Genomic DNA, 24,204 nt, shown 5'->3' on the forward strand with positions numbered 1-24,204 from the left:
ACAGGATCAAGGTGAAACTTCCTGTTTGAGGTTGTACTGCATGCAAGGACAACCTCTTAAAAGCTTGGGTGGTGGGGCAGCACTCCCAAAGAATTGAGAGTGAGAATGGCATTGGGTGAGGTGCAGGGCACTCTACCTTCCTCCGTCACAGCTGTGCACCCTCAGATTCTGTATTAGGAAGATCCTGAAGATCATCTTTCCTCTTTCTCTCTTGTCCTCCAATTGTCACAATCCTCCCATCTCACCCCTTAGCTGGGCCCCAGCCACTGCAGGCTTCTAGCTTTCTTTGGGTCTTCTCATCCTTTCTTGCCCACCCTTACCCTCAGGGCAGTTCCTGAGCACTGAGCCAACCAGGGCTTGGAAGAACTCCCTTTCCCCACTCCTGGAGGTGCCCATCATTTCCTGTCTCCCACCCCATAGTCACTGAGAACCCCACATGACTGTCTGAGGCAGATGTTTCCTGCCCTCAGGGGAATGCTGTGTCAGTCCCCAGGCAAGCCCAGGAGTTGACATTTCTCTGCCCAGCCATGGGCCCCAACCTGCTCTTGCTGCTGCTCCTGGGACTAGAAGGTAAGGTTCAGGAGGAGCTGCAGCTCCGGGCCCCATATGCTCAGCCCCATGCCCAGGAGTAAAGTGTTATTGTGAACGCCACACCCATACCAGCAGCTGGGCTGGGAGGTGCTCCCAGCTCCTGCCCACAATTCCCACCTCCTTTTCTTCCCCAGGTCAGGGCATAGTTGGCAGCCTCCCCGAGGTGCTGCAGGCACCTGTGGGAAGCTCCATTCTGGTGCAGTGCCACTACAGGCTCCAGGATGTCAAGGCTCAGAAGGTGTGGTGCCGGTTCTCGCCGGAGGGGTGCCAGCCCCTGGTGTCCTCAGCTGTGGATCGCAGAGCTCCAGCGGGCAGGCGTACGTTTCTCACAGACCTGGGTGGGGGTCTGCTGCAGGTGGAAATGGTTACCCTGCAGGAGGAGGATGCTGGCGAGTATGGCTGCATGGTGGATGGGGCCAGGGGGCCCCAGATTTTGCATAGAGTCTCTCTGAACATACTGCCCCCAGGTGAGTTATCCTAGGCCAGCTACCACCCCTTGGACCTACCCTCCCCACCCCCACCTATTGCCAGGGCTCTTGGGTTCTTGAGGAGTGGGGGCCCCTGGGGAGGAGGATTCGGAGGAGATATCCTCTTGACAGCTCTGCAGGGAGCGGAAACCAAACTGGGTGGGAAGTCTGAGATAAATCAGCTGAAAACCATCCCCTTCCCCCTTCCACACTAGTGTGCTTCCCAACAGGAAGGCGTGTCCTTCCCACCCCAGGGACTTGGCCTCTTCTTCCAGTATTTTCAACATACTTGATGCTAATTTATTTTTTAGTTAGAAATATTTTAAACAATGTTGAATCTGAGTATATAAAACCAGAATTAATTTTTGTAGCTTTCAGTGTTTTATTCCTGTAATAGTGGGCTTGGCGGCTTAAGAATTATGGAATGCATACCTTATTTAATTTTATAAGTCTTCACAGGGCATCTAGTATGTCTCACCTACAAGTGGGTACATTCAGTACCTGAACTACTTCAACTCCTTTCGTTTTAAAAATGGAAAAAGTGTCATTCATATTTTAAGCCAATATTCTTGACCCTATTTTCGGTATTAAAGACACTGTTTTTGCAGGTTTCATTCCCACAGCCCATAACTTTTCTAGTATACAAGCATTTATTAAAAGAAAATTTTAAAATATTAAAAAGTTGGGTTTTTTTTAAAGAAAGATAGGATGTTCTAAAAATAAAGTTCTGGAGGGAAAATGGTCAGCTACCTCAAGCACAGACAGCCACTCCTTTTCTTTTATGGAACTGGCCATTTTTTCACCTTTAGGTCTTCCTTTTCTCAAGGATTTTATGCCCAATCCCCAAATAAAATTAAGTAGAGCATTTTCCCTTCCCTTGTTTTTTGTTTTGTTTCATTTTGTTTTGTTTGAGACAGGGTCTCACTCTGTTGCCCAGGCTGGACTGCAATGGCAGTATTGGCTCACTGCAACCTTGGACTCCCGGGTTCAAGTGATTCTTGTGTCTCAGCCTCCCGAGTAGCTGGGACTACAGGTGCCCGCCACCATGCCCAGCTAATTTTTGTATTTTTAGTGGAGACGGGGTTTTATCATGTTGGCCAGGCTGGTCTTGAACTCCTGACCTCAAGTGATCTGCCCGCCTTGGCCTCCCAAAGTGCTGGGATTACAGGCATGAGCCACCGCCCCAGCCCCTTCCCTTGTTTTTTTCCCTCTAAATAAGAGGGTAGACTATGTTGTCATTAGAATCCTTCTCATCTCAAGCCCGTGGTTATTGTCTTATATTATAAATATATTGTTAATCCTTGTCATTCTTTGCCCTCCTCATTCCTTGACACTTTGAGTTACTAAATTCAGGTTCTAACTCCCTAAAAGGCAAATTGTGACAAGAGGAGACTCCCTGGGAGGAGGGTCAGGGAGGCAGGGAGCTGGGCCCCCAACCTGCTGCTATGGGGCAGGTGCTGTGGAGAATGATGTTCAGGCAGGCAGGTGGCACATAGCATCCAGAGATGATGTGGCTTGCAGCTCAGGCGAGCATTTAGCTTCAGAGAAGGTGGTCAAAGGCAGCCTAATAGGCACCAGGAGGGCAGGACATGTGCCACAGCAGCCCCAGTTCCTGGTGTGGCATAAGAAGGGGAGTAGGAATGGTAAATCTCTCAAGAACAAGGCAAGGCCCCATTCCAGTCGGTCTGAAAGGACTGGCCACGTTCCTAAGACAAGTCTCCAGGCCCAGAGAAACCAACCCCAAGTCCTACAGCCAGAAGTCAAGCACATCCTATGGGTGACAGAAGCCTTGTCCTCAAACTGAGTCTCAGGATCCCAGCAAGCCTCTCAGCAAGGGTCAGTTGGTTAGTGTTGCATCACATGAGGACCCACCCAGATTTCCTTCAGTCCTGAGGGCAGAGCTTGGGCTGGGGTTGCAGGGTTGCAGGTATGTGAGGAGGCCCCATTTAAGACCCATGAGAGCCAGGAGCTATGTCACCCTGAGGATGAGAACTGGAGAAACCTATTCGGGTGGGAAGGAGAGGTGGGTACAGATCATCCAGTAGGTGTTTTTACACAGACTGAACAGCTTGATAAGGCCAGAAGGGTGAGGGGTAGAGCAAGTAAAAGGGAAGAAATGCAGCGGGAGGATGGGGGGAACTGGTGGTACAGGGAAAAGTGGGTGTAGTCACAACCAGGTAAAGACATAAAAAGCCAGTGCCATTTCCTGACCTGTGGAATGACAGGCCCCTAAAGAACATCCCATCCTCCCCTTTCTGTGTTTCTTCCTGGGGTCCTCTCCTTCCTTGGCTCCACTCCTCCAGTCCCTCATAACTCAACAGGATATTGAAGCCTGCCCACATGGGCATGCACTCATTAAATGTTTCCTTCTGACTCCGTTCCTGGCCTGACAGAGGATGAAGAAGAGATCCATAAGATTGGCAGTCTGGCTGAGAACGCATTCTCAGACCCTGCAGGCAGTGCCAACCCTTTGGAACCCAGCCAGGATGAGAAGAGGTACTGACAAGATTGGATTTGGGAGGCCAGGAAAAGGGTGGTAGTGGAGACAATGACTTGTTTAGAGCTCCCAACTAAATCGAAGGGGAAAACCTATGATTCTTCCCACCTCTGGGGAACTTCTGGACAGACGACAGACAGATACATACTTCTCTGTCCTGGTTCAGCAATGGTCCCTTCATGTTGGTGAATCTTCAGCCAGGACACCTTAATGAGTCCCTCTTCTGCCCTGCCTCAGTCAGCCCTCCTCATTCTATTCCATCTCCCTCTCCCAATCGAGAACGTAACCCTTCTGTCGCTGCTCCAGGGCTCCTGGCCAGCAGCTCCCCACAGGCTTCAGGTCTAAGCCTACCTATCCCTTTCTGTTCCTCAGCATCCCCTTGATCTGGGGTGCTGTGCTCCTGGTAGGCCTGCTGGTGGCAGCGGTGGTGCTGTTTGCTGTGATGGCCAAGAGGAAAAAAGGTAGGTGGCTATCTTCCTATCTCAGCCTGGCCCTACCATTCCTGTATCAACCAGTTGTGTAGATAAGGCCAGGAGTCTAGGTCCAATCCCCCTACAAATGGATTTACCTGGGCTTAAGTCTCAAGGCCCCCATATCCTAGAATTTCCAGGGCTGAGGAATGGAGGGGAGGGAAGGAGATTCAACGGGAGCAGCCTGCAGAAAGACAGGAATTAGAAACGGTGGGGCAATGCAATGGGAGGAAAGGCATTGGAGAAGGTGGGGAAAGGGTTTCGGGAGGTAGGCTGAGTGCTGAGGTGAGTTGAAGGGAGCTCTGGAAACCATAAGTGGGTGAGGAGATTTCCAGCAGGCTGGGGAGATGGAAGGGGTAAAGATTTGGTGGTGGGAGTGGGGAAGGTGAGTCTGCAGTAGTGAAGAGGTTTCAGAGGCTTCTGAAGGAAGGGAGTGAGGGAAGGGCTCTGAGCTAGCCCCGGAAGCAGACTATGCTGCTGTTGTCTGTTCTGCCAGGGAACAGGCTTGGTGTCAGTGGCCGATTCCTGAGCAGCAGAGTTTCAGGCATGGTAAGAAGCCTCTGCAGGCCCGCAGCCAAATTCCCCAGACTTTCTATTCATCACACTCACTGAGAGGTCCTAGGATGATGGGGTGGAGAAAGGACTGGGACCTAGCTGGGGTCGAAACCCTCTTCGTAAATGCTGTAAACTTGACACTAATGGTCTCCCTTGGCATCCCACCCTCCCAGACTTGGGGAGAAACTTGGGGCTGGAAAATCTTCACAATGAAGCCCTCTTGCCCACTGACATACTCAGGATTCAAGAGATAGATCTAGTGTGGTCCTGGGCTTCCCACCAAAGGGAGATCTGGGGCAGAGGGAGGCATTCCTGATTTGCCTGCTTTTGTTTCAGAATCCCTCCTCAGTGGTCCACCATGTCAGTGACTCTGGACTGGCTGCTGAATTGCCTTTGGATGTACCACACGTTAGACTTGACTCACCACCTTCATTTGACAATACTACCTACACCAGCCTACCTCTTGATCCCCCATCAGGAAAACCATCACTCCCAGCTCCATCCTCATTGCCCCCTCTACCTCCTAAGGTCCTGGTCTGCTCCAAGCCTGTGACATATGCCACAGTCATCTTCCCGGGAGGGAACAAGGGTGGAGGGGCCTCTTGTGGGCCAGCCCAGAATCCACCTAACAATCAGACTCCATCCAGCTAAACTCATCACACTGTAAACTCATGAGGACCATCCCTAGGGGTTCTATGCATCCATCCAGCCAGCTCATGCCCTAGGATCCTTAGGATATCTGAGCAACCAGGGACTTTAAGATCTAATCCAATGTCCTAACTTTACTGTCAGGGAAAGTGATGCTCAGATATGACTGAGATGTCTTGGGGAAGACCTCCCTGTACCCCACTCCCCCACTGGTTCTTCTGCCATTACACACTGGGCTAAATAAATCCTAATAATGATGTGCAAACTCTTAATGGCTGAATGGGAAAGGAAACTGCCCAAGTTTGACTAATTGCTTGGCCTGTGAACGGAAAAGACTCTGGTCTGAATTTTGTGCTGTATGATCTCCTGTCTCTCGTCAGTGGGGAAATGGTTTCCTTCCCTGGTCAGAACACTACAATGCAGTTTGATTCAAGGGATGCTGAAAAGTCTTCCTCAAAAGTATTTTTTGCTTCTCTCATGATGCCTCCAAGTACAGATTCATTTGCGTGAGTCAAGGAAGTTCTTCTCCTTTCTGCTCTGCACCTTGTGAATATGTGACATGATGCGACACCATATGATGGGGTGGGGGTGGTGATAGGTTAATGATAGTTAAAAGAGACCCAGGACAAATGGTGTATGAGAAATGGGACGGAAAGGAAACAGGAGCAAGGACAGAAATGGAAATAGACACCAAGTCTGTTCCTTGGCAGGACACAGGATTTTCAAGCACTAGAAGACTTTTACAGACATCAGTCTTACCAGAGCTGGCTGTCTCTTAACTAGGTGGTCATCTAGTAACACTGTTTCCCTTGGTCTAAACTCTGGAGCCTGGGAAGGGCCCCATGGAGAAATGAACTGAGGGGAGGGAAAAGGGAATGGTAAAGGAATGGCCATGGTCAAGTGTGAATGAAAGCTAGTTCAGGCTAGGGGTGAAAGAGCCTTTAAGGACTTGCCAGAATTTCTTCTGAAACTGTTCAATTTGAAAATATAGTCATCCCTCCATATCCATGGGTTCTGTATCCACAGATTTAAGTGTGGATCAAAAATACTGAAAAAAAAAATTAGATATTTCTTTAAATATTAGAAAAAAATGGTTATGTCTGTACTTAACATGTACAGACTTTTTCCTTGTCATTATTCCCTATACAATACAGTATAACAACTATTTACATAATATTTATATTGTATTAGGTATTTTAAGTAATCTAGAGATGATTTAAAGTATATGAGGAGATGTGTGGTTATATGCAAATACTACACCATTTTATATAAGGGACTTGAGCATCCACGGATTTTGGTATCTACAGGGGTCCTAGAACTAATCCCCCCCAGATACTGAGGGGTGTATGTATTTGCCCATATTGGGATGAAATGCTCAGTAACCCAGTCTTGTTACAATCACAAATAGCTAGGCATAAAGAGGTTTTTGCCATCTGGAGGGGCCCTAAGCTTGGCCTAAGCACCTCAGGAAGAAGGACAAGTGGTGTGCCCTGGGCTCCAATTTGCCCACCAATCAACTAATGACTAGGGACTGCCTGCTGGGGAGTGGACAGGTGGCAGAAAAAAGGGCAGAATAAAGACTAAAAAGAACCCTCTGGAAAAACTCACCATGGTCTGAATATATTTAGAACTTTTTAGAAGATGTCAGAAGTAAAAAGTGTATTTTTACTTTTGAGTATAAAGGAAAATACTAAGAAAAATAACAATCAATTGAGTGGTAAGGAAGAGGAAATATAAAAATTCCATCATTGATCATGATAGGAAGTCTATGAATACCAACCAAAGTCATAGTTATAAAAGTAACTTCTAAGATGAAAATACTGCCATGCTAAATTTTATAAGAAGAAACACATGCAATATAAAGCAAAGCAAATGCAGGCAACATGGTGAGATGACCTCCTCATATCAGAACCTTTGGAATTCAGTTAAAGAAGTACTCAGAGGAAAATTCACACTCTTAACAATTAAGCATCTTACTCAAAAAGTTAATTTTATCTTATTTATTTATTTATTTATTTATTTATTTATTTATTTATTTTTGACACGGAGTCTTGCTCTGTTGCCCAGGCTGGAGTGCAGTGGCCGGATCTCAGCTCACCGCAAGCTCCGCCTCCCGGGTTCACGCCATTCTCCTGCCTCAGCCTCCCGAGTAGCTGGGACTACAGGTGCCCACCACCTCGCCTGGCTCATTTTTTGTATATTTTTAGTGGAGACAGGGCTTCACCGTGTTAGCCAGGATGGTCTCGATCTCCTGACCTCGTGATCCGCCCATTTCGGCCGCCCAAAGTGCTGGGATTACAGGCTTAGGCCACCGAAGTTAATTTTAAAAGAGAAAAATGATATAACTAATACATAAAAGAACAGATTCTTTAAAATAAAATGAAAGAGACACTGTTAGGCAACTTAAGACTGAAATAAAAAATGACAAAGGAGAAATAACACAAAGACAATGAAAAATATAATGAGAGTATTTTGTGTCGAAGCTGGGAGTATTGATGGAATGGGAATGATGACAAAGGGACCTGAAATAACTTTTTTGGTTGAAATGTTCTCTATCATGATTGTGCTAGTGATTACATAGGTATATATATTTGTCAAAAACCTATCGCTAAAATGGGTACATTTTCCTAAATGTAAATACTATTTTGATAAAATTGGCCTAAAAAATAGTTGAAAGACTGTTGAGGAATAGTTAAAATAATTTTAGAGAGAAAAGAGCCCTTTCAAGAATGAACCAAACTCAGAAGCCATAAAAGAACTCATACATTAAAACTGATACATGCCAGAGTAAGAACCTGTGAAAACTCTCTCCTCCAAAAAGCAAGAAGAAGGCCGGGCGTGGTGGCTCATGCCTGTAATCCCAGCACGTTGGGAGGCTGGGACAGGTGGGTCACCTGAGGTCAGGAGCTTGAGACCAGCCTGGCCAATATGGTGAAACCCCATCTCTACTAAAAATACAAAGATTTGCCGGGTGTGGTGATACATGCCTGTAATTCCAGCTATTCAGGAGGCTGAGGCAGGAAAATTGCATGAACCTGGGCAGTGGAGGTTGCAGTGAGCTGAGATTGTGCCATTGCACTCCAGCCTGGGTGACAGAGCAAGACTCTGTCAAAAAAAACCAAAAAAACAAAAAAACAACAACAAAAAAAACAGCAACAAGAAACAAGAAAACTGGCAAATATATTCAGAATCAACTTTTTCAGAACTCTGGAAATTAACCAAAGACTTGCATCAATAGAGGGAATGTTTACTTAGGAAAAATGTCTTTCTCCCCATCTATTTGATTTAAAAGAGAACTTCATAGATTAACAATTATAAAGCTAAAGTTAAAATTATCTATTTAACACAACATTTAACACAACAGAAGGCAGTTGATGAAGAGAGGCAAAAAGACATAAGACAAATAGAAAACAAATAAAATGGCAGGCATAAATCTAACTTTATAGTAATTACATTAAATGTAAATGGATTAAACATTCTAAAAGGCAGAAATTGGCAGAATGCATTAAAAATACATGATCCAACTACATGCTGCCTATAGGAGAAAAACTTTAGATTAAAAAACACAAGCTGGTTGAAAGTGAAAGAATGTAAAAACATATACCATGAAAACTAGCTAAAGAGAGCTGGAATGATTATACAAATATCAGGCAAAATATAGAGTTAAGACTTAAAATTGTTACTAGAGATAAAAAGGACATCATAATGACAAGAAGGTCAATCCATCAAGAAGATACTACAATTATAAATATATATGCACCTAACTATAGGGTTTCAAAAAATGTGAGGCAAAAACTGACAATTAAAGGAAGAAATAGGAAAGTAAAGAGTAATAGTTGGAGACTTCAATATCTCACTTTAAAAAATGGATAGAACAAGTAGACAGAAAATCAGCAAGGAAACAGTAGACATGAACAACTCTATAAATCAACTAGACCTAACAGACAGTTATAAAACACTCTACCCAACAGCAGTAGAATACATATTCCTCTCAAGTGTACACGCAGCATTCTCTAGGATACACTATATATTAGACCATAAACAAGTATCCATAAATTTAAAAGGACTGAAATTAGACAAAGTATGTTCTCTTACCATAATGGAAAAAAATTAGAAATTAGTAACAGAGGTAAATTTTGAAAATGCATAAATACATAGAAATTAAACAACATACTTCTAAATGACAGCTGTGTTAAAGAAGAAATCACAAGGGAAATTAGAAACACTTTGAGATAAAAATATAAACACAATATACCAAAACTTATGGGATGTAGCAAAATCAGTGCTTAGAATGAAACTTATAGCTTTAATCACCTACATTAAAGAAGAAGATCTCAAAACAGCAACCTAATCTTTTACTTGAAGCAACTAGACTGAAGAGTAAGCTAAAATCAAAGCAAGCAGAAGGAAGAAAATAATAAAAATTAGAACAGAAATGAATGAAATGAAATAGAGAGCAGAAAAATAATAGAGAAAAATCAACACCACCAAGAGTTGGTTCTTTGAAAAGATCAACAAAATTGATAAACCTTTTTAAGCTACACTAGCCAAGAAAAAAAAAAAAGACTCAAATCACTAAAATACAGAATGAAATTGGAGGGACAACTACTGGCATTAAGATATGAAAAAGGATTATAAAGGAATACTATGAGCAATTGTATATCAACAAGTTAAGATAACCTAGGTGAAATGAACAAATTCCTAGGAAGACACAAATTACTGAAACTGACTCAAGAAGAAATAAAAAATTGAATAGATCTATAACAAGTAAAGAGGTTAAATTAGTAATAAAAAAAAAAAAAACTCACAACAAGAAGCCCAGGCCCAGATGGCTTCACTGGTGAATGCTACTAAATATTTAAAGAATTTAAAAACCTACCCTTTACAAATTATTCTAAAAAATAAATGAGAAGGGAATTCTTCCTAACTCATTCTATGAGGCCAGTATTACCTTAATCCAAAAAACAGAAAAAGAAATCACAAGAAAAAACAAAAACAAAAACACTACAGACCAACATCCTTTATCAATGGAGATGTAAAAATCTTCAACAAAATACTAGCAAATAGAATATAGTAACAGATAAAAAGCATTATACACCATGACAAAGTGGGATTTATCCCAGGAATGCAAAGTTGATTTCACATATAAAAATCAGTCAATGTGATATTATACCATATCAATAGAACAAAGGACAAAAACCACATGGTCACCTCAACAGATGCCAAAAAAACATTTGACAAAATCTGACACCATATCATGTCAAAAATACTCAACAAATAGGAATAGAAGGGAATTTCCTCAAGATGATAAAGGCCATCTATCAAAAGCATACAGCACACTTAAAGGTGAAAGACTGAAATCTTTCCCCCAAGATTGGGAACAAGACAGGAATATTCACTCTTTGCCACGTTTATTCAACATTGTACTAAAGGTTCTAAGAAAGAGAAATTAGAAAGGAAAAAGAAATAAAAGGATTCCAGACTAGAAAGAAAGAAAAGCATCTATTTTTAAATGACATGATCTTGCATATGTAAAATCCTAAGGAATCTAAAAAAAAAATTTAGAGCTAGTAAGTTCAGCAAAGTTCCAGGATGCAAAATCAATACACATTATCTAACTTGTCTGAGAAAAAAAGAAAACTATATATACACAAAAATCAGTTGTATTTCTATATATACTTGCAATGAACAATTCAAACATGAAATTTAGAAAACAATTCCATTTATAATAGTATCAAGAAGAATATGATATTTAGGCATAAATGTAACAAAAGAAGTCTAACATTTATACATTAAAATGACAAAATATTATTGAAATAAATTAAAGAAGACCTAAATATATGGAAAAGATATCCCAGTTTCATGGATCAGAGGACTTAGTATTGTTAAGATGGCAATTCTTCCCAAATTAATTATAGATTTGATGCAATCCCTATCAAAATTACAGTTGTCCTTTTGGCAGAAATCGATAAGCCAATCCTAAAATTCACATGTAAACACAAAGGACCCAGAATAGCCAAAACAATTTTGCAGAAGAAGAGTACAGTTGAAGGATTCACACTTCCTGATTGTAAAACTTACTATAAAGCTACAATAATCAAGACTGTATGGTACTAGCATAAGGATAGACATATAGACCAACAGAATAAATGGAGAGGCCAGAAATAAACCCATTCACTTAAGATCAACTGATTTTCAACAAGGGCGTCAAGACAATTAAATAAGTGAAAGAATATTTTGTTTAAAAACAAATGGTGCTAGGACAACTGGATAGCCACATGCAAAAGCATGATTTTGTAACATGACCTCACATGATATACAAAAAGTATCTCAAAATAAATTGAAGACCTACATGTAAAAGCCAAAATAAAAAGTCGATTTTTCTCTCCTGGAAGAAAACATGAGTAAATCTTTGTGACCTCAGATTAGTTGATAGTTTCTTAGATATGACACTTAAAGCACAAAGATCCAAACTAAAAAATAGATACATTGACTTCATCAAAATTAAAAACTTACATTTTGCAAAATGATTTCGTCATGAAAGTGGAAAGACAACTTACAGAATTGGAGAAAATATTTGCAAGTCAAACCCAATAAGGGTCCAGTATGCAGAATATATTTTTAAAACTTGTAATATGCAGCAATAAAAAGCAAAAACTCCAATTAAAAAATGGGCATATAATTTGAATAGACATTCTCCAAGAAGATATACTAGTGTCCAGTAAGCTCATGAAAAGATGCTCAACATCATTAGTTACTAAGGAAATATAAATCAACATCATAAGATACCACTTCATACCCACTAGGATAGCTATAATAAAAAAGACAAACAAAAGCAAGTGTTGGCTAGGCTATGGAAATTGCTGGTGAAAATGTAAAATGGTACAGAGGCTTTGGAGAACAGTTTGACAGTTCCTCAAAAAGTTAAACACAGAATTTCTGTATGACCTGGAAATTCCTGGAAATGCCAAGATAGGTATATACTCAAGAGAATTGAAAGCCTATGTTCACACGAAAACTTGTACATGAATGTTTACCATAGCATTATTTGTAACAATAGTTAAAAACTGGAAACAACCTAAGTGTCCACCAAATGATGAACAGATAAATAAAATGTGGCATCATGTGCCACAATGTGGTACAATGGAATGTTACCTGGCCATAAAGAGTAACCCTACACCATAAATAAACCATGAAAACATTATGCTAACTGAAAGAAAAAGCCATGTATAATAATTCCATTTATATGAAATGTCCAGAATAGGCCAATCTTTAAAGACAGAAAATATATTAGTGGTTACAAAGATTGGGGAAAGAGGAAATGTGGAGTGACTCCTAATGGGACCAGAGTTCCTTTCTGGGGTGATAAAAATGTTCTGGAATTAGATAGTGGTGATGATTGTACAGTCTTACAAATATACTATAAAGCACTGAATTGTATACCTTAAAAGGGTGAATTTTTTCTCAATAAAAAAAGTGCCAAAAGGGAATGCCAAAAAAAAAAAAAAAAAAAAAAGGATGAAGTACTGCAGGGTGTTATCACCTATCACCACCATTTGTGGGAAAGAAGGTTGCAGTAACTATATACTATTACTTACATGTGCATAGAATAATTTTGCTAGGGTACACAAGGAAGTGGTAACACTGATTATCTCTGGGGAGGGCAACTGGTGTCTGGAAGACATAGATGGGAAAGAGTTTTTCACTGTTATACACTTGTTTCTTTTGAATTTTCTACCACATAAATGTAACATCTACTTTTAAATATAAAAGCTGAACCAATAATAATAGCTACCAGTCACTGAGTGCTTACTATATGCCAGGTGCTTTATAATCATTTAATCTTCACATTGACAGTCTTTTGTCCTATTTTTAGGACAAGAGGATATTTTATCTCCATCTACAGAAAAGGAAACTGAGGCATATAGAAGGATAAATTATATGCCCAAATGAATGCAGCTAATAAGCAGCAGAGTTAGAATTTCAACCGAGCCTATCTGGTTCCAGAGTCCTCGTCTGGATTGCTACTCTGTATTACCTCCCAGAAATTTAAAGGAATGAGGGAGGAGGACAGAAAGTAGGTGAGAAGAAGAAAGGAAGGAGTAAGATGGGAGGAATGCAAGGGGGAAGATGAAGGGAATAGAGGGACAGGAAAAAGAAAGGTAGCAAGAGGGAGAAAAGTGGAAGGAGGAAATGTATAGATTAGATTGCATGATTTAAAGGGTAAGTGCAGGCCTCCCTTTCATAAACGTCTCCCTTCCTGTCCTTAAAGTTCTGATCTTGGCCATTTGAAGAGAATAGTAAAGACTGGGTACAGGAAAGCCTAGTTCCCATGAAAGCCTGCATAGCCTAGCATAATCTCTGGAATCAAATCTGAGTTAGAAGCTCAGCTCTATCATTTTGTGGCTATGTTTGTTGGGGTAAACTCTTTCTAGGCTTCCATTTCTTCATCTGTAATATGGGATAATAATAGTACTTGACTCACAGAATTGATATAGGATTTAAACAATGTATTTCAAGCACAAGTAAGTAAATAACGAATTGCAGCTATCATAACATTAGCAAATTCACTCTATGGACACTAGATGATTGAGTTACAAAGTGTAAGAAATCAATGGGAAGATCATACTCAGTGGAAGAAACACCATCAAATAGATAAAGGCCAAAGATGGCAACTCCAAAGAGAAGAAAAAGGGAGAAAGCTAAAGTTACACATACTTTTGGCAACTTCGCAGTTTTACCTGGGAATGGCCAAATCACACAGCACAAAGGAGAAATGGATTCCCACAACCCTTTGTACCTCTCAAAAGACTCCTTGACTTCTTAGGAGCCCATCACCAAATCTGTGCCAAAAGAGGGCAACACGAAGGCACTCGCACTACCAGCCCTCCTTAAGTAATGGCAATTTCTTTATTAGGGTCATAGTTTTTCATCTGCTAATGGATCTCACCTTACAAAAGATGGAATCAGTTCATCTTAAAGCCTTCCAGGCCTCCTGTCTACTCCTGGTTTTAACTTCTGGTAGAGTTGTGCTAATGACTTTTAAGAGTTAAAAAAAATCTAAGCGGCACGTTTTAGAAAAAAATAGTCTTTTATTTTGATAAACATATAGATAGCAGTAACTATAAAGGCGAGTATACTTAATATGTACACTATATATTTAAAAAGGAGAATCTGGGGCATTTCCTTGTGTTATATACAATAAGAGAATCATGGTCCCTTCAGCTTATTGTTCTTTTAACACATACATCTTGAGTTTCTTCTGCATCCTTGTTCTCCTTGACATCAGCCACTCTGTTAAATCCTGAAAGAAGGAACATAAAGAATGTGATAAATACAAAGAATGTCCTCAGCAATTACAAAGTTAATAGCGGCCCTGGGAAAGAAGGAGATTTGCAGGGCTCTGAGGAAAGGAACTATATTCTTTCCTCTCCTTTTCTTGCCTAATGTTATCATTCACCTTCACAGATATTACATTGTGACTTCTAAGACCTTTTTCTCTCCTTAGTGACCATCCAGTTATTCCAAGGAAACAACCCAATTGCTTTGGCTAAAAGCAAGGAAGAACTTTCTATGCCTAAGGGTTACCAATACTGAAACAAAGAGCTGAGAGAAGCTGAAGAAATTGCTGTTTAACAATAGAAGGGATTCCTATCTGTCCAGGCAGGGCCTAGCATTAGGAAGAGGATTATACTTACCTCTGGAGCAAGGACTAACTCCTTACATCTGTGTGTCCCTTTTTACCTCAGAAGTGCAGCCTTTGACTGCTCATGAGTAAGAATCTGAGACTGTCTTTATGTCTCTCACACAAGGGTTCCAGGAAGAAATGCTTACTCTGTATTCCTAAATTTCTTTTCTAAGAGTTATTTTCCTGCAGAAATTCTCCTTTTGTCCAAATCCTGGTCAAGCAAGTGTCAAAAGGTCTGATGCTGTTAGTCAGGGACATGAATTCTCTCTTTTCACATCTCATTACAGAGGCCTTAAGCTCAGATACCCACTGGTGATAGACAGGGCAGGTCACACATCGAGAGAAGAACTCCTTAAAGTACTGAAAGGAAAGGAAGGTCCATTAGCTCTGGGATTAGTGCATCATTCTCCTAACATGCCACTTCATCAGAACTTACAAAGGTCCTCATTCAGCATATTCACTCATGGCTGAGGGAACAGGGAGGAGTTACTGATGGCAAAATAGGCCTGGAAAACTGGTTTTGGGATACAGAGGAATTGCAATGTGTTTTAGACTCAGAAGGGCTGTAGGGAGATGTGTCAAATTACAGACTGAACCATAGAGTACAGGTCCACTGAGCAAGGCTAAATGTTAATATTTTAATGATACTGGGTAGTAGCTGGCAAAGGTGGAAAGAAACCCAGTCCAGAACTAGATACAATAATATCTGGCAGGATACATAAGGTAGGTGGAAACTTTCTAGGTGGAGAAACAAAGGATTCAAAGAGTAAAGGAAGATAGAACCAGTAAAAGGGAAAACACGGAAGAGATGCAGGTGGTAGAAAGAGCATCACAGGGTAGAACTAAGTGAATTAGGTGTTAGTTGAAGGACAGCTGAGAAACAGGTACCTCAAGGGTTTGGCTGCGAAGCTCTAGAGGAATATGCATGAAGATACCCTCTGGTATTTTCTGTAACATTAGCACATGGCACTCTAGGAATCGGACAAAGCCATGTGCACCAAATAGCGAAGCATTGGTTCTTTTCACCAACTGGCAAGCCTTGGAGAAATAGTGCTCAAACAGGCCCCACTGTGATTCCTGGGCAAACCTGGAGGAAAAGAGTAATAGCTCTCAGCAATATCTGCTGCTTACCAACCATGACTTTTGCTTAAAATCGTCACTTCTTTAAGGCTCTAAGACCTTCTGGACAGTCAGAATTGTGATGCTAGAAAGTGATCAAGGCTACTAACTCACATACAAGGAAACTTAAAAAGAGACCAATTATATTCAGCCTTCCTATGGGTTACTCTAGCAGTTAAGTGTAACCCTAATTGTAACCCTTGACCTACAGGCCAAAACCTGTTAAAGGACAAAAGCCCTTTTAATAAGATGGGAGGGTATGGGAGGTGAATGGTCTTTAAAAGTTGGTTAGAGATGTTCAACAGTCCTGTCAGGTGGGGAGAGACAGCTTAAATGACTTAAATGTCTATCCTTTTCCACAACCCTTGAGTAAGACATTACCACATGGCCAGGGAGGAGTGGACCCCCAGCATGACATTGCTCTGAGAGGTCAGAACACGGCTGTGCTCGTAGATTTGAACGAAACGCAGACACTCACTAAAGGGCCGAAACAGCAATCCTGTGGACAGAGACGGTAACCACGCTAGTATATACTATCAGTGTAGGAACCAGGGTATAGAAGATATGTGATACGGGGAAGGAAACAAGACCCCAAAGGCAGACACCCCTGAATCACAACATGGTTCCCAGACTTTAAGGAGCCAGAGGTCAGGGGCAGAGGCCATGCCTGAGGGACAGGTTCATGACTGCCTGTATTCCAAACCTAGAGCCCCATCTGAGGTCTGAATCCCTCAGGAGTAGCAGAGACCTGTGCAAGATTTACCTTTTCCGTAGAGCAGCAGATCTAAGCAAGCAGAGTAAAAGCAGGCCAGGCCAAGGACATCATAACCCTGAGAAATGAGCGCCCACTGACTCTCCAGTACATGGACACACAGGCCAAATCTGCCGAGAGACAGAGCCACTGGGACCAGCTAGGGAGTGAGGAGGATGGGTAGGAAAGGAAGGGGTCTTACACCTTCAAAGCAGCCTAACATCCTTTAGATCTCTTCATAGCTCTATTTATATAGAGAACATCTATGCCTGGGATCAGACCTATCTCTAGGCAAAGGAGGTGGGAGACTGCCTCTGAGGCAGTTTCCAGGGTCTTCAGCTGCTGCAATTCTCTATCTCCCTGCAGAGTTTTTTTTTTTTTTTTTTTGAATAAAGTTTGTCCATGAGCCCCCAAGTGCTGAGGAATATATAGTAGCTCTGACTCTGCATTTCCACTCCTGATTCTTCCACACTTAAGATAATGTGGCTGGAGTGGCCAAGGGAAGGATATCCCGGGGTGTGGAAATGGAATAGCATCTCCCTCTCCACTCCAAACTTCTCTGGGAAAATATACACACCCCTCTTAGGAAACAAATACAAATGACAGAAAATGATCTTAATACTTCTTCTTCAGAAATGCAGATCTGAAGAGAACTGAGAGAACCAGATTCTCCAGAGCTGGTTTCTTGAGGTGTCTGCATATCTCACGAGCTTGAAAACCTGAGGAGGTTCAAGAGCACCGTGTGAGGTCCAGCTGTGAACATGTACTCTCTAAAAGCCCTAGACCCACCATCCCTAAGTCCCTTTACCCAGCTTGATGGAGAAGTCAAGATGGCCAAGGCAGAGCTTGGTGTAGGCCAGGGCCTGCATGAGCTGAGCTGTGGCCAACAATCCCTCCCTGGAGAACCAACATAAACTGCTTTTCTGAATGGCCATCTGCTCACAGTGCAGCCACTTGTCCTTGATGCCCATGCTCTGGGAGAACTGAGAGAGCTCCACATAGGTAGAGACAACCTGCAGGGAAACAAACACAGGGCAAAATATTCCCATTGTACATTCATGTAACATTTCCATTTTGTTCCTTTCCTATGTAAGAGCCTATTATGATGCCTTGCTGCTCACTCAGTCTAAACTCCTGGTATCCCACAACTTGCCTCCAACCCAGCTAGAAAAATATGCTCCTTCTCACCCCTACACTTCTAACTGGATCATTCTCACTGCCTGTTCTTTAAACAAACCACTTTCTCTACATGCTCCTGCTTTTCCTCTCCAATCCATGACTTTCCCTTTCAAAACACTGATTAAACTACCTCTTCTTTGTTTTCTAATTTAAGACCTCTGATATTTGCTCCATAGAGCTCTTCAAGGCTGCTGCCTAGATCTCTATGTAACTATGTGCACATCTGAAATAGTGTTCTATATAACTATGTGTGCACTTGAAATAGTGTTCTCTTCTTGGAACACTGTCTTCCCTAGCTTTCCAGCATGCCAGGCTCTGTTGGTTTTCCTCCTGTCTCCCTGGCAACTTATTCTCAGTTTCTTTTGCTGGTTTCTCCTCACCACTCTGACCTTTTAACACTGGAGCTGTTAACAAAGTCCCTGGAACTTTTCTATACTAATTCCCTTGGTGTTCTCACACAGTCCTGTGACTTTAAACAGTATTTGCACACTAATGGTTCCCATATGTCTATTTCCAGCTCAGACCTCTCCCATGAATCCTAGACTTGAATATTCACCTGGACTCATATTCACCAGACTTGTCTCCACCTCGATGTCTAATGGGCATCTCAAATAAAATATGTCTAAAGCCTAGCTCCCAAATCTTCCCCCAAATCTGTTCTTCCTGCAGACTTCCCTATCCCAATTAAGAGCATCTCTGTCCCTCTAGAAGTTCGGGTCACAACTTTTTGGATTATCCTTGACTCTTCTTTCCCTCACATCCCAGAACTGATCCATGAGTGAATCCTATTGCCTCTAAACCCCCAACCTTTTTTCCCCACAATAATCAAAGCCATCACCATCTCTTGCTTAGATTACTGCATTAGCTTCCTAACTGGTGTCCCTGCTTCCTCCCTTGTCCCCTTCATGTTACTTTCAACACAGCAGACAGAATGATCTTATTAAAATATAAGTAGATACTGTCACCCCTCTTCTCAGAACCCATTAATGGCTTCCCATCTCTTTCAGAGTAAAAGCCAAAACTCCTACAGTGGCCTATCTAGGGTCTGCACCATTTGCCACCCCACCCCTTCCTGGTCCTTCTGACCTCATCTCTTGGTTCACCCTCCTCTTCCTCCCCTCCAGTCACACTGTCCTTCAAACACAGAGGATATGCCTTGAGCATTCACTGTGCCCTCTGCCTGGATACTCTACTCCCAGACAGTCTGACTTTCTCGCCTCTTTCAGATATTTACTCCAATGTCACCTGCTCAGCAAAGCTTTCTCTGACCACCTTGTTCAAAACTATACCCCACCCCTCACCTCACAGAACTCCATATCCCCTTGCCTCCACTTTATTTTGCTCCACTGCATTGATTATCACCTAACATACTGTATATTTTACTTATTATATTTCCCTGGAGTCAAGATCAGTGCCTGGCATATAATAGGTGTTCACCAAATGGTTCATTGTTGAATATGTGGATAAGACAGAGAGAAAGGTAAGACACTAAAATGAGGAAGACACATTTCCTTTTGTTTTTTCCCTAAATCAGCAGTTTTAAATCTTTTTTAGATCACAGGCTTCTTTGAGAATCTGATGAAAGCAATGACCCCTTTTCTTCCTCTTGCCAGCCCCCAAAGGTTCTTTTGAATATACACATAAAATTCTGCATTCAGTTCTGGGAGTTCACAGATAATCTCATACCTGGAAACCCATCTATAAACTGCAAACTGAGAAACCTCACTTGAACACATGATCAGCGTTGTCTGGGTTATTGGAGAACCATGCTAAACCAGGAACTTGGTTTCTGAGTGAGGTCCAAAGGTAAAGCAAGGACCTGCTTACCTGGGCTTCATTTGCAAACTCCTCGGCTGAATTCTTCTGCATAAGAGTAGCCAGGCAGGCAAACCTGTAGCTACTGGCTGTGGCCTCCAGGTTATAGAGCTGCCAGAGTAGGGACAGGCAATGCAACTGCTGCTGCAGAACTGCCAAATTCTTCTTACTGTTGCAAGGCACAGGGTGGTTAGCACACCCTTATTCTTTACTAATGCCCAAAGTTCCCTCCCTACAAGAGCTCCAAGTCTACTCATCATGGGGCCATCTACAGATGTCCAAATTCAGAAATAGTCCTTGGTTCCCACTACTCCTAACTGCATATGCCATTTTAATTAATCCTCCTTGATCAGGAAAAGTTCAGAGAGAGGTTTCAAAAAAAGATTCATTCTTTAAATCCCTATTTGCTACATGTAATTGGCTGGGGGAGTAAGGTGGAAGAGTTAGAACTGTATGTTATATACTTATTTGTTACATGCATATATATATATATCTTGTTATCTGCTTGTCTGTTAGATGCTTGAAGATTATTTGATAGAAAAAGAGTAGTTTTAGGTCAAAAAGGCAAAGCTCAGGCTAGTTAACTACAGTCTTAGGAAGCCTTCTCACTTCTCACTAGGGTTGTTTGGAGGTTGGCTCAGGGTACAGGGATGCCAATACTTTTCCAGGAATGTCTGGAAAAGGACACCAAACCAGGTCCAAGGGAAATTCCTTTTCAGCAGCCGAAGGGCTTTCCTAGCCAATTTTTTGGCTAAAGTGATGTGTCCCATGTTGAAACAGACCTGGAGATGGGAAAACAAGAAGAATTAATGTAAATACAAGGTTTTGGATATAACACACTGGCTCTTTCATTTTGAGATGTGTAGTTGGGGTTACTGAGGTGCTAAGAGTGAGCTGAGCTAGAGCATAGCCTGGTTAGCAGTCACCCTAACAAGCACCAGTATGGCCATAAGTGAGTAAAGGGTTGAGAAAGTAGGATTATGGAGAAAGTATCCTCCTTTCTCATCTCCCACACATTTGTCAGTGGGCAGTAGAGGAAGGCTGTGATTTAAAATGTGATGCTGCTAGACTGAGAAGGGATTGTCATTTGAGTGGAGACTCAGATGCTCTCACATGACATAGAAAGCATCTATAATATCACCAAATCCTTTATCTCTCTTCCAAAATAGGTTGACTCACAGTAGATGTGGGGTGGGAGCTGGGGAACTACCTTGAAGTTATCCTATATCTTCACATTCTAAGGCTGAATCCCTCAAGAAAGTGATAAAGTCTATGTGATTCTAGAACAAAGAACAATCTTGGGAGGACTGTACAATAACTCTCACTTATAAAGGGAAAGAATAATTATTTAACTTTGCTCTGAAGACCTCTTGGTTGAAGCATAAATAATGCAACAATGTGACAACTCTAATACTCCCTTTGGCCTTCAAGACATTATGTACCTTAAGTTTACTATCCTAACCAAATTATCTTAAGGTTTACATTAAAATTAGTTTACATATACTCCAATGAGCAAATTAGTTTATATCTACTTCAATGAACATGAATGGATAATTCACAAAAAAACACAAATGACCAATAAACCTAGAAGAATGATGTACCTTATTAATTAAGAGAAACACATTAAAACAATATAACTTTGTCTAGGAATTAGCAAGGTTAGAAAAGACTGGTAGTATCTGATGTTAGTAAGGATATGAGGAAATGGGAAAAACTTGAGTTGATACAATATTTTTGTTTGGCAATTTGGTGATGTATTTATGAATTTTAAAATTGTGTCTTAGCATTGCCACCTTTGGAAATTTCTCTTACAAAAACACTCTCACAAGGAGAGAAAGAGATACTTAAGAAGAATATTCACTGTAGCAATGTTTATAATAATCCCCAAAATAGAGATAACCTAAATGCACCTGAAGAAGGGAAGAGCTAAGCTATGATCTAGCCAATGGAGTACTTGGCAGTTGTAACTATGTGGTGGATCGGTATGCACACCAATATGTAAATAGGTTCTGTCTGTACTATTAAGAATAAAAGCAAACTGCAGGAACAAGAAAATATAGAATATGATCCTATTAAAAAATAATGGAAAACAATGATATGGCTGTGTGTGTACAGTTGGTGGAACATGCATACAATTATTAATTATGGTGGGGGGGTGTAGGATTAGTGGGAGCTCTTTCACTTTCTACCTATTATATATTTCTATATTTTAAATGTGAATAAACCTTTTATCACATTATCACATTTATAATCATACACAAAAAACAATGAAGAGATTTTAAAAGAAATAATAGGGTAACCCTCCAGGAGAAATAGCCAGCACTTCAAGGTCACCCCTGTCCTCACCTCTGACAGAAGACGGCAGAAAGTAGCCTCCTCAAACTGACAGATCTTCACTTTGTGTTTTTTCAAAAATGAAAATGCTGAGGGTTGGCCCAGAAGACTGCTTGCCTTCCTTAAATAAAAGAAGGCCTCCAAACAGGGCAAGGGATAAAGAAACCAGATTAGGATTAGGATGATGCTGGTGTGATTAGGGCAAAGGCTGGAGTAAGGTTATGATGAGGGTCAAGATCAGAATTTGAAACAGATTTGGACTTCAAGCTAGAAACAGGAGCTGGACTGCTTGTGCAAGAGTCAGGGGCAGTGCCAGCACGGGTTGGTGCTATTCCACTACCATATTCCCACTTCATGTTTTTTCCTAAATCCTTTCTAGCTCTTCTGTCTCTCCTACTTTCTTCCACTTTTCACTCATGGTTATGATTGTAAGAGATCTCAATCAAATTCTCAAAGTAAAAGGCTCAGCTGAAGGGCAGATTGCAGAGCCTGCTCACCATATAATTGTCTGACAGGTCCAAGGAGGCAGCCGCAGCCTCCAGCAGGTAATAAAATGCACAGGTCGTTTCTCCAATGACCAAGCAATGCTGGGTGAGGGGTGAGAGCACTAACTTCAGGATATCCTTACAGTGACAAGGCTTTGTGGTCAACAGGTCTTTCTCAGGGCTGGTCTGAGCCAGCTTCCTCTTCACTTGATCTAGGAACTCTTCCTCTGTTCTTTGTGGAAAGAAAATGAAAAACTGAGAGTGGCCACCTTTATTGGGGCATTACCAGGTCTCAAAGTCACTTTTTCCAGGAAGCTTTCCTGTATCATTCATTAATTATTTGTCTATCCTTCTCCTCAATTACTCCATAAAATTTTAAAAGTCAGGGACCAGAGCTGTAACTGCAAAGCTCTATTAGGAATTTTTAAAAGCTGAAAGCCAATCTAAATAGCTCAATCTAAATGGGGAAATACCACACTTGAATAGTTAAATAACAATCTAAATGTTAAATAAAACATAAAAAGGATACAAAGCAATAATAATACATTTTTTCTGATAGCATATTTGAATTTTCTAATACCATATTTTAATATTATTTTATATATCATCATCTAATCCTACAACTCTCTCATTCAGGCAGGCAAAAATTACCTCTTTTAGGTCACTGAGGCTCAAAGAAATTACATATAGCTTCGTACTGAGAAGTAGAACCAAAACTAGAGCTTACCACTTTGACTTCTAATCTAGTGTACTTTTCACAGGCACGCTGAGCTCAAAAGTCAGATCTCTCTAAGCTATAATGATCTAAAAAAGTGGAGACTGAGGAGGGCCTTGAAGGATGGTCAACATACTGATAGGTGGAGAGATGTGGAGGTCACTCAGCATTTAACAAGGGAGAATTGTGTGAGCAAAGACACACAGGTTAGTGTGTCTGTTTGTTTGAAAACAGTAAGAAATTTTTTTTGATTTTTTTTTGAAATTTTTGTTTCAAAACAGTTTTTTGTTTGAAAACAGTAAGAAATCAAGTTAGATAAGTGGGATGGGAAACTGTATATAGAGTGGCTGGTGCACTCCAGGTAGGGACATTGAAACTGAAAAGCATTAGAGATCCAGGAGGTACATGGTTAGGAAATGTATGTTCATTTTAATATCATCTGGGCTAAAATAATTAAGAAGACAAATCTATAGCTGGAAATAAAAATGCTACATATAAAATGCACTTAAAAGCTATTAAAAGGCTGGGTGTGGTGGTTCACGCCTGTAATCCCAGCACTTTGGGAGGCTGAAGCTGGTGGATCACCTGAGGTCAGGAGTTCAAGATCAGCCTGGCCAACATGGCGAAACGCCGTGTCTACTAAAAATACAAAAATTAGCCAGGCGTGGTGGCATGCACCTGTAACTCCAGCTACTTGGGAGGCTGAGGCAAGAGAATCGCTTGAACCTGGGAGGCAGAGGTTGCAGTGAGCCGAGATGGTGCCACTGCACTCCAGCCTAGGCGACAGAGACTCCATCTCAAAAAAAAAAAAAAAAGGAAAGAAAAAAGTGTTTTTAAAAAGTTTTTCTCAACCAGGCTTGGTGGATCATGCCCGTAATCCCAGCACTTTG

The 24,204-nt window shown here is 41.3% G+C and overlaps 2 protein-coding genes across 42 annotated transcripts in view; one reads left to right on the top strand and one right to left on the bottom strand.

Annotated features, from left to right (window-relative positions):
• The first annotated feature begins 487 nt into the window (after nt 1–487).
• LOC105489640 (triggering receptor expressed on myeloid cells like 1) lies at nt 488–5,572 on the top strand. 3 transcript variants are annotated; one of them, XM_011754610.2, is made up of 6 exons: nt 488–570; nt 726–1,058; nt 3,452–3,554; nt 3,928–4,016; nt 4,522–4,574; nt 4,917–5,572. In XM_011754610.2, the coding sequence occupies exons 1-6, from the start codon at nt 528–530 to the stop codon at nt 5,229–5,231; spliced, it is 936 nt and encodes a 311-aa protein (XP_011752912.2). In that variant the 5' UTR covers nt 488–527; the 3' UTR covers nt 5,232–5,572. The 3 variants fall into 3 exon arrangements, with proteins under 3 accessions (XP_011752912.2, XP_011752913.2, XP_011752914.1); XM_011754611.2 differs by having other exon boundaries at nt 726–908; XM_011754612.2 differs by lacking the exon at nt 4,522–4,574.
• Nucleotides 5,573–14,299: 8,727 nt separating this feature from the next.
• The window catches only part of LOC105489643 (adenylate cyclase type 10-like), a 39,186-nt gene continuing 29,281 nt past the window's right edge, over nt 14,300–24,204 (bottom strand). For 7 of the 39 annotated variants that reach the window (XM_011754627.3, XM_011754626.3, XM_011754624.3 and 4 more), the window contains 10 exons: nt 22,612–22,831; nt 22,127–22,252; nt 20,390–20,562; nt 19,793–19,949; nt 17,595–17,799; nt 17,409–17,505; nt 16,799–16,917; nt 16,417–16,534; nt 15,805–16,003; nt 14,300–15,276 (listed from right to left, as the gene is read on the bottom strand). In XM_011754627.3, the coding sequence (XP_011752929.2) occupies nt 15,085–15,276; nt 15,805–16,003; nt 16,417–16,534; nt 16,799–16,917; nt 17,409–17,505; nt 17,595–17,799; nt 19,793–19,949; nt 20,390–20,562; nt 22,127–22,252; nt 22,612–22,831 (1,606 nt within the window). In that variant the 3' untranslated portion in view covers nt 14,300–15,084. Of the gene's footprint in view, nt 15,277–15,804; nt 17,800–19,792; nt 19,950–20,389; nt 20,563–22,126; nt 22,253–22,611; nt 22,832–24,204 lie in introns of those variants that run through there. The other 32 variants (XR_011623729.1, XM_011754623.3, XM_011754633.3 and 29 more) reach the window with 32 other exon arrangements.

This window comes from Macaca nemestrina, chromosome 5, assembly GCF_043159975.1.
Source record: "Macaca nemestrina isolate mMacNem1 chromosome 5, mMacNem.hap1, whole genome shotgun sequence".
NCBI classification, from domain to species: domain Eukaryota; kingdom Metazoa; phylum Chordata; class Mammalia; order Primates; family Cercopithecidae; genus Macaca; species Macaca nemestrina.

Coding starts and splice junctions, on each gene's coding strand:
- LOC105489640 (XM_011754610.2), top strand. CDS start 528: ATGGGCCCCAACCTGCTCTTGCTGCTGCTCCTGGGACTAGAAG. Junction 571..725: donor GCTGCTCCTGGGACTAGAAG/GTAAGGTTCAGG, acceptor TTTCTTCCCCAG/GTCAGGGCATAGTTGGCAGC. Junction 4,575..4,916: donor GCAGCAGAGTTTCAGGCATG/GTAAGAAGCCTC, acceptor CTTTTGTTTCAG/AATCCCTCCTCAGTGGTCCA.